Below are 9,588 nucleotides of genomic sequence, written 5' to 3'. Positions count from 1 at the left end.
ATTTGAAATAAGAGTTCAAATGCTGCTCTGTTTGAAAGATATTTTTAGAACGTTTTATCTTAACTGAAATTAAGAAAAGCTTTAAGAAATTTAGTGATTCACTTATTTGAAATTATTGTTACAAATTATGAAAGTATTCTTTCTTATATTAAAAAAAAAAAAAAGTTCCGCAAATTTTAAGAAACCCCAGTAAGTACAAGTTAAAGTTTAAGTTACAGTGGCGGCCTCATAGGAGGGTCGTCACAAAACGCATTCAAATAAAATTTAAATTTAAGTTATAATTTTATTTAAGATTATATTCATTTATAAAATTTGAGTTTGAATTTAATTTTTAACTCGAGTTTTAATTTAAATTTATGATTAAAATCTGAGTTTAAGTTTTTTTTTTTAAACTCATCGTCACAAAACGCATTCAAATAAAATTTAAATTTAAGTTATAATTTTATTTAAGATTATATTCATTTATAAAATTTGAGTTTGAATTTAATTTTTAACTCGAGTTTTAATTTAAATTTATGATTAAAATCTGAGTTTAAGTTTTTTTTTTTAAACTCAAGTTCTTAAACTCAAACTTAAGTTAATAAATAATATTTTTTTTATTATTAAAAACGTCATAATTTTTTCGTTTTAATTCCGATTGAGATGATTTTTTTCTATGCATTCACAATAAAGAGATGAATAAAACCCCACCTATATAACCTATTAAAATTTTTCATTACCATTGAGTTTTTATTAAAATACTATTTAAATATAAATTTAAGTTTTGACCCACTCAAACACAAACTAAAATAGATTCTCAGTTTAAATCATAACTCAAATATGCACATCCAAACACAAATTTAAGTTACAACTTCAACTCACATTATAACTCAAATTCAATTCAAGATCTACACTCAAGTCACCATAACTCAAAAATGCAACCGAACAAAGATCTCTTTCCACTCAAAAGCCTCAAAGGCAATACACTATTGCTCGCTTTTTTTTTAATTTTTATTTTAATATCCTATGTTATATTAAATATGTGTTTGATATCATGTATTTTTTAATAATTTCATGCATGTACCTCAACGTTTTATAAAATATTTTTTAAAAAATGCTCTAAATATATTAGAGATTGAGAATTTTTATTTTTTTTTATTTTAGAGTTTTCTAAAATATTTTTAATGTGTTTTCTTTTTTAAAAATCTGAATAAGTTAAGTAAATGATATAAATGACATTTTATGTCCTAAAAATTGGACCACTATATAAAAAACTATCTTCTAAAATGTTGAGATGCCTTTATAAAATTATAAAAAATACAGTACCAAAATATATTTCAATATAACACAGAGATATCAAAATGATATTTTTTTTTGCTTAAACAAAAAAAAAAGAGAATTATACGTGTCATCTCATCCATTATCTTCTTCAATAGTCTTTATCATTTGAGACTCACCGTTAAAAAGAAATCATCTGATCAAATTCTACTTAAAAATGGACGTAATTTTTACTCATACGATCACATATCAACGCTGCACAACACATTATTAATTCGGTAGAAGTCATAAAAGTGAGACTGTGGAATGTCAAACGCGCGTCTTGGTCTTGAGAGAAGAAGAAAAAAAAACTTGTTATAAAGTTACACCAATCCATTGGTGGTATATTACTGCTCGCTTAATTCAGGCTCTTCCAACATTCTTTTGATTGGATCTAACTACAGGGCCCCGTGAAAGCATGAGAACTACACGCACAGTTACGTGCAAGGAAACAACTGCCACGTTTCACAAGCAAGGCCTCCGATGTCCCTTCTATCCACCACAAAAATCAATTCTCAAAATGAACAAATTTGGATAACACAATTGAGAATTCCCATCCGATGGACGGCTGAAAATAATGCAAACGCAGAGAAGTCTTCTAATGGCCATCAAATTTGATGGGCCCACCATTAATATAATTTTCACACAAATTTTTTTTATTTTTTTAATTTTTTTTCCATCTGGCCTGCGACCCCCAAAGAAATCCTCTCCATCCAAGAGAAACAACAAAAATAATTTGGTATCCATTATTTTCCTCCACGTAAACAACTCATGGTCCCTAGAGAAAACACAACCATCTCTTTAACTCGCAAAGCTCAAGTGTCCTTTCTTCCCTCTCTTTCGCAACTGAAGAGACTTGAACAAAAATTGTTTTATTGCAAGGTGTAGCTCAGATCCTGGAATAGATGCTGATCAGGGCAAATGTGTATTGCACACTACTTTCTAGTCCTAGAAAAGTGAAGGCAGTCACCAGCTATGGCTCATGGCTGATAAAATACCATAGTAATCGCAGGCCATTTCAGAGAGTTTCTGTCAAAGCCCTGAAAGACGAGACTGGAGGTGAAACAAGCGGATTCCGCGGCCAGAGTTGGGACCCCGGCTTGGAAATTGAGGTTCCTTTTGAGCAAAGGCCGGTGTGTAGTGTGTTTTGTTTTTGTTTTTTGGTTTCTTCTTGTTTTTCCTATGATAAGTTTTCTGTGGCGCATAGTCTCATTGAGCACCAGTTGGCAAACACCACTCATTTGGCGAAGAACTGAAAGAAATTGCTTTACTTTATATCAAATCAAAAGAAAAAAAGGGCCAAACAGCAAGTTATAACGACTTTTTTTAACTAAATTAAACCGAGTAATAACCTCTACTTACCAGTTGTGTGTTCAAGTAATAGGTGAACGAGTATTCATCCCTGAAAGATGGAGCCTTATATTCGTGGGGCGAACTGGGACCGGGAGAGTTTTTCATTCGCCTTGGAGGTCTGTGGCTGGTGACTTTTACAGTTCTAGGAGTGCCAATAGCAGCTGCAAGTTTCAATCCTTCAAGGGTAATTCAAGAACATCTCTGTGAAATAGTCATGAACTATACAGTAATGAGGTAGATCCACATGTAAATAAATGACTAAGGGCTTTTTTTTTTTTTTTTTTCAGAGTAAAACAAAAAAAATTTAAACTCAATTTTATTTAAGTTCATGTTCATTTATAAAATTTGAGTTTTAACTTGAATTTAAGGCTAAAATATGATTTCAAGTTTATTCTTCAACTTAAGTTCTTAAACTCAAACTCTAATTAATGAACAATATTTTTTATATTCTTAAAAACGTTATTATTTTTTCATTTTAATTCCGATTAAGATTATTTTTTTTATGCGTTTTATGCGTTTACAAAGAAAAGATGAATAAAATTTTACTTATATATCTTATTAAAATTTTTCATCACCATTGAGTTTTTATTAAAATACTATATAAATATAAATTTAAATTTTGACCCATTAAAATAAATTCTCAATTCAAATTATAACTTAAATGTGTACATCTAAACACAAACTCAAATTATAATTTTAATTCAAAATCCATATTTAAGTCACCGTAAATAAAAAATGTAACCGAAGTAGTCCTAAACCTACCGTCCTACATAAATAGAGTTGGAATAAAGCAACAGAAAGTGGAAAATATATGCTTTCATATACAAAACTACAATAAACTGCTAGTAAAATTAGTACACAATTATCAGTCACATCATTATAAGAACTGACATAGACATTTGTAAGCTTGTAGCCTGTAAGATAATAATTCATTGCTGAAATTATCTACATGTCACTATTATGTTGATGCCATTGTCTGTCTCATCCTTTCAGGAGCCTCTAAGATTTGTGCTAGCCGCTGGGACAGGAACCCTTTTCCTTGTTTCATTGATTGTTTTGCGAATTTATCTGGTATGTTCCTTTTTTGGCTTCTTGTTTATTTGATTGGTCCAAAGCTATATGTCAGTAAAAGTTCATTTCCTAGGGTAAAATGCAAAAAGAAAAGCAAAAGACTAACCTGCCAAGAAGAAAACATAATAGTAAAATGACTTGCACTAATCCACATGTTATTAACATCCTTGCAAATTAAGTGCTAGGTAGTATGCTAGTTCACTGTTCTGATTGTTATTTTTTACTATTTGGTGAGTCCAGATGTGTACTCCTTTAGGAGACTCATATTTCCCATCAAGGAAATATGTGCATGATTCCTCGTAGTTCGGTTTGCATACTTAATTTCTTATTCATTTTAATTAATTTAAATTTAAAATTTGAGTTTTATTACAGTAAAAATTTTTTAAAAATAATCACATTTAATTTTTTTATTATAGTAAAAAGCTCTCACATAAAATCAGATTTCAATTTAAATTAAAAACTCAAATCACTGAACTAAACGGGCTCTTAATATTAGTGAGTGAACATTTCTTACTTGGAGTTCTTATGCATAATATGCAATTAATGACTAGTTTTCTCCCTTTCTCGACCGGTTAACCCATTCAAATCATGCATGTTGCAGGGATGGAGTTATGTTGGTGATAGACTTCTATCAGCAGTCGTACCTTACGAAGAGAGTGGATGGTATGATGGACAAATGTGGGTGAAGCCACCAGAGGTTAGCACTTTTTCTAGCTTCTCATTTCCTTTCCCACTGAGTTCATTTTCTCACTCTGTCGGAGTAGGAAATAAACATTGTAAATTGGAAAGTTCCTTTATTTATTTCTTGATTCTGTGTATCTGGAATGAAGATGAATCCCAGCCACTGCAGGAAAGATTAGAGGAGGTTAAACAGAAAAAGCTGGTAACAGTTAAAGAAAATAATTGCTGATATTACAAGAGTAAACAAATTAAGCAATACGCTTTGGAAGTCTAGTGTTTTACTCCCCTTTTGTTGCTCGTAGGTCCTGGCTCGCGACAGGTTGTTGGGCTCTTACAAGGTACAAAGATCTATAAAACCTTAAGCAATTGAAAAACAAATGTTAAATGTGTATAGTTGACTTCTCTAATACTTATGTTTCTACTTTCTCATTTTTAAACTGCCGCAGAGGATTGTAAGCTACAATCTATAATGATTTTATCCGTAGGCTATGAAATCCACATTGAAAATGGAGGCTTTTATGCCTGTAGGTAAAACCAGTTGTCAAATTACTGAAACAGACACTAGTGGGGACAGGGGCCTTACTCGTGACTGCAGCTTTACTATTTATCTTTGCGACACCAGTGGAGGATTTCCTTCGTACCACTTTCACCACAAAAGAAAATTCATCAAATGTTGCAGTTTCAAAGTTCGACAAAAAGTTCAATCTAAGGTATGAATAAACGAACAAAGATAATTAAGTAAGAAACTTGTATCTGACTATCTGGTTTTATTTCAACTTTTTGATCATAATGATGTGTAATCATAAACTATAGGAAAGAAGAATTGCTTAAATTGCCTGTGGAGGTGATGTCCGATGATGATCTCGCCGCCGCTGCTGCTGAGGCTGCTGATGGAAGACCAGTTTACTGCAGGGATAGGTTTTATCGTGCATTAGCTGGTGGGCAGTACTGCAAATGGGACGATCTAATTAAGTAAAGGGGAAAAGCCGGAGGCATAAATGACAATATATAGGTCCAATTTATAGATGGCCTCTGTGATATACAAGTCCAATAAAATGAAACATCAACTTTGCATTTTTTGCATTATTTGTTAAGGAACTGAATTTAACTGAAATCAGCATCAGCAAAATGTGAGTGACAGAGATATTAAAACGTACAAACAAGGACGTGATAAATTGAGGAGCATAAATTCTTGATTTACAACATTTTGTACATTAATGAAAACGTAAAAAGTAAAAGACTAATACCAAGCTTTTTCAAACTAGCCTTTCAGCTTATTTTATCATAAATGTACATCAAAATGTACATCAAAATATGTAGAACCGGCAATGTGGACCTAATACGGCAGGACTAAATCTTAACAAGCCAAAAAAATCCATGATTCCATTTCTTTCTTTCCACATTAGCTGCCATCTTCCATGACTAAGAACAGATTCCAAAGTCGCTGAAGCTAAAGCAGCTAGACAAGCCTGTCCATAAATTATTCCAAGAAGGATCTTTCACGTCACCTGGTAGTATGTCAAGTCATCTTTTTTAACACCAGTAGCAGGATACTGTATCAGTGGTTGTCACCCTTAGATTTCTTATTACCTTTGATAGCTGATATTGGAGCAAAAGGAAAAAGAACATGCGACCATTTGGAGATCAAGGATCCACCAAGCAACATAGCTCGATCAACCTGGAGTGCGAAAGTTGAAATTTCAACTTCCAAACAAGTTTCTCGCACTGAATCGAGACTCCATGAGTTGTCCTTTACTTCCATAACAAGAGATATCTTTCTGATTAACTTTGAGCAACACATAGGAAAGACTGGTTTTTGCAAAACTTCTGGATCAATTGTTAGCTTGGCATATGAAAAACAGAGCAAAAAATCTTTGAACTGAGAGACGGGGCAATTCATCATGCCAGTGCTTTCCCTTCTAAATGAGCTTCTTGCACCAATTGAGAATTCTAGACAGTTTTCGTTCAACAATATCTACGACAGTTCGTTTCCTTATTCTTGCATCTTCGAGATCCAATGTTCTATATGCAAGAGCAAGAAGATACATTGCAGGGTGTAATCTCCTGTTAATAGCAAGAATGATATAAGTTTATTCCCAAAGACATGTATCCAGAACGTAGGTACAAAAATTTAAAATTAAACGTTTTGTACTTTAATGTCTATACATAACAGCGTGGGTAAGGAGAGATAACAGGGAGTTATTGTCCTCCAGGGTCCCATATATAAAGCAGAAGCTACTATCTTAGGCGACTACAAATTCATCGTGTTATATACTAGATATCAAAATTTTAAATTACAATCTGTATTTCAAAATCTATACATAAAATCCCAGGTCAAGGTAGATAGATAACAGCAAGGCATAAGCTAAATCTTGGTGACAACATAAATAACATTACTAGGCATTAAAGTTTTCAAGTACAATATTTGGGCTTTAATATCTATGCATAAACCCCGGTTCAGGAAAGATAATAGGGATTTATGGCCTCCAGAATCCCAGACTATGCTTAAGCTAGTATCTTGGTCGACTACACATTCATCATGTCATGCTAAAAAGTTCAAAATATAATCAGTTCATGCAGGTTAAAAGCTTTTCTTCAAAGAAAAAGCATCAAATTTCAATGATTAAAAGAAAAAACACTTGACTTCCACTAGAGTTGTTAATCACCAATAAAGAGAATTTTTCAGTCATAGAAAAAGGTCAAGCTTCACTGTCCAAAAAAAAAAAAAAAAAAAAAGGTCAACCTTTCCAGAGATCAAAGTACATCTACTTACTTCTCAAATTGTTCACTTGGATCAAAGCCGTCCCAATACCTTTGCGATGGGACTGTCCAGCCTTTCTTGTCTCTGCCAAATGTTTCAACATACCAACCACCTACATCATGCATGCCACACCGAGGTTCAAACAGCCAAAATCTGTTTCAATAAGCAAGTTTCAAAAAGTTATACACTATACAAGCGATATTTGTAGCATGATTGAATAGGATAAAGCTCAACAATAAAACTGATATTTCTTCCACCAAGGGAAAAAAATCATGTTTTTGAATGAAAAATTTTAGGGTATTTTGATAAATTAGTTTTAGGACCCAAGGGTAAAAGGCGGTATAGTTTAGTGCCTTACTTGCTCGGTGGTAACCTAGCTCTACTGCACCTACACTCGCAAACAGAAACCTCCTCTCCCACTCCATACCAATGCATGTGCCTCACCTGAAAGGATATCATATGGGAAATACCCACAAGGACGAAAGCTACAAATATGTTGTAAAGAAAGGAGGCCAGCTTTACCAACCATAAGTGTTCTATGTTTCATAATCACATGGGTTTTGGTACCACTGCTATTGTACACAAAGCAAGACCCTTCTTCTGCACTAGTCCCTAATCCAGTTATAGTTCCCAGAGGAATTCTTGATCCAACAACACCACCAGATACGGGTTCCTTTGTGAATCCTTTGCTAATCTTTTCTGGACACTCGTATGAATTGAGAAATACATGTATGCGATCTTCATCCTCTTTATTCTCTATTCCATTGGAATAGCCTTTGGGAGGGACCCTTGTTGCCAGAGCAACCACTCTTCCATACACATGCAGTTCTAGATCAGTATATGCATGAAGTTTGTGATCTTCCACATTCCAGTCTTTCAACTGAGAGTTCTCAAAGTCATTCTCATTCCCGCCATTAAAACTCATGGACATGCACTCATTCTCACCAGATTGACAAATTCCCAAATTCACGGAAGTTGGAGAATTTAACTTTTGTTTAGAGCAAAATGATAACTCTGGAAATTTATTGACCACACAGACCATCCCAAAAAGATCACGCCCTGAAACCAAATGAAGCACCTCTGGAGTCTCATACACTGATCTCTCCTCAGCTTCAAAGCGGTCTGGAAGAAAATCTGTCGATTCTATAACCGGGCCATAGTATGCTTGCTGTATGGCAGAATAAAAATCCCTTTCAAGCACATCAAAGTATCCAGTCCCAACAACCACTTGCTTCTCTGACAAAATATCTTTTATTGCAGATCTATACCATTTTAACCATTCAACTACTTCCAGCTGCTTATAAGTCGAAACATGGGAGTTGTACACATAAAATGTTACATCTTCACGAGATTGTTTCTGCAGAAGCTTCCTTTGAGAGAAAAGATAGCTGTCATAATGGGTCCTCTTCTCAGAATCTGAAAGAACCTGCAATCCATTATTGATTATGCCGTAAATCAGAACACCTGTATATCAAAGCATAGTGCAAAACCTAAAATTACATAACCCCCTCTAAATGCACATCCATATTACAATACCATCAAAGAAGTCCTCCCAGAAAGAATTTCTCAAGCTATATAAGGTTCATGTGCTCTATACCAATATCCACAAACATGATCCAAAGCTTCCATTGATATTCACAGCATATAATAACCCAAATCAAGCTAAAACTAAATACTTAATAGAAGAGCAAAGACTGGAAATAAAATGTCAAACTGCTAACACTATGCTGCAAAATTTCCAAATAACTTCGTAAGAAAATGGACAGTTCAGAATTTTCTACCGTCTTCTGCATCTAGCATTCACTTTTCCACAGAATTCATACTATCCTATTCTGAATAATTGATTCCATTTCCTCAATAATCACTAAACAACGGAAAGGAAACCCAATTCTTTGACATTTTCTGAACAAAACACATTCATTTAGTAATGAATTTAGGCTCACCAAGATAAAGAACAACGCACCTCATATGCCGCGAGGATTTGCACAAATCGTTGGGAAGCAGCGGAATCGCTCTTGGACACGGCCAGGTCCGGGTGAGTTTCTTTAGCCAATTTGCGAAAGGAAGCTTTGATTTCGGCGAACGAGCTGGTTTCCGAAACCCCTAGGAGCTCGTACGCATTCTGGCCCGAGAACTCGGACCGAGCTGACTCGGCGCCGCCACTGAACCACTGAGCTCTCCAACTCGGATATAAGAACAAGAGGCAACGGTTCGCTCCGCCGCGGTTCGGTTGAATAATTGCTATGTAGGTCCACCGACGGCGATTTTCTCCGGCGGTAATGGCGCTGCCGGTAGGATAATTCATGTTATCTCTCTATTCTGATTTTGGAAATTGGTACCGGATTTCTAAAACATGTATATTTATGTATATAAATGTTTAGATAAATTATAAATATTTCTTTACATGATACATATTTTAAAATATA

The 9,588-nt window shown here is 34.2% G+C and overlaps 2 protein-coding genes across 2 annotated transcripts; one reads left to right on the top strand and one right to left on the bottom strand.

Moving 5' to 3' along the window:
• The first annotated feature begins 2,064 nt into the window (after positions 1-2,064).
• Positions 2,065-5,532, top strand: LOC21392761 (protein CONSERVED IN THE GREEN LINEAGE AND DIATOMS 27, chloroplastic). Its single transcript, XM_010088993.2, has 7 exons — positions 2,065-2,429; positions 2,681-2,833; positions 3,643-3,720; positions 4,322-4,417; positions 4,704-4,739; positions 4,930-5,111; positions 5,215-5,532. Exons 1-7 carry the CDS (start codon positions 2,202-2,204, stop codon positions 5,375-5,377), a joined length of 936 nt encoding a protein of 311 aa, XP_010087295.1. The 5' UTR covers positions 2,065-2,201; the 3' UTR covers positions 5,378-5,532.
• A 115-nt stretch (positions 5,533-5,647) lies between these two features.
• Positions 5,648-9,467, bottom strand: LOC21392760. Its single transcript, XM_010088992.2, has 5 exons — positions 9,126-9,467; positions 7,689-8,588; positions 7,521-7,606; positions 7,175-7,315; positions 5,648-6,465 (listed from the first exon to the last, which is right to left on the bottom strand). Exons 1-5 carry the CDS (start codon positions 9,465-9,467, stop codon positions 6,321-6,323), a joined length of 1,614 nt encoding a protein of 537 aa, XP_010087294.1. The 3' UTR covers positions 5,648-6,320.
• Positions 9,468-9,588: the final 121 nt, after the last annotated feature.

The sequence above is a fragment of the Morus notabilis genome, unplaced genomic scaffold (assembly GCF_000414095.1).
Source record: "Morus notabilis unplaced genomic scaffold, ASM41409v2 Scaffold1633, whole genome shotgun sequence".
NCBI lineage: Eukaryota > Viridiplantae > Streptophyta > Magnoliopsida > Rosales > Moraceae > Morus > Morus notabilis.
This window is presented reverse-complemented; position numbering and strand designations above follow the sequence as displayed.

Bases quoted from the DNA above. Each gene is read 5' to 3' on its own strand.
- LOC21392761 (XM_010088993.2), top strand. From the start codon at position 2,202: ATGCTGATCAGGGCAAATGTGTATTGCACACTACTTTCTAGTCCTAGA. The intron at 2,430-2,680 runs GTGTGTAGTGTG...TTCAAGTAATAG, and splicing joins TTCCTTTTGAGCAAAGGCCG to GTGAACGAGTATTCATCCCT. The intron at 4,418-4,703 runs GTTAGCACTTTT...TGTTGCTCGTAG, and splicing joins TGTGGGTGAAGCCACCAGAG to GTCCTGGCTCGCGACAGGTT.
- LOC21392760 (XM_010088992.2), bottom strand. From the start codon at position 9,467: ATGAATTATCCTACCGGCAGCGCCATTACCGCCGGAGAAAATCGCCGT. The intron at 7,316-7,520 runs GTAAGGCACTAA...TTATTGAAACAG, and splicing joins GCTAGGTTACCACCGAGCAA to ATTTTGGCTGTTTGAACCTC. The intron at 6,466-7,174 runs GTAAGTAGATGT...TGCTATTAACAG, and splicing joins CCAAGTGAACAATTTGAGAA to GAGATTACACCCTGCAATGT.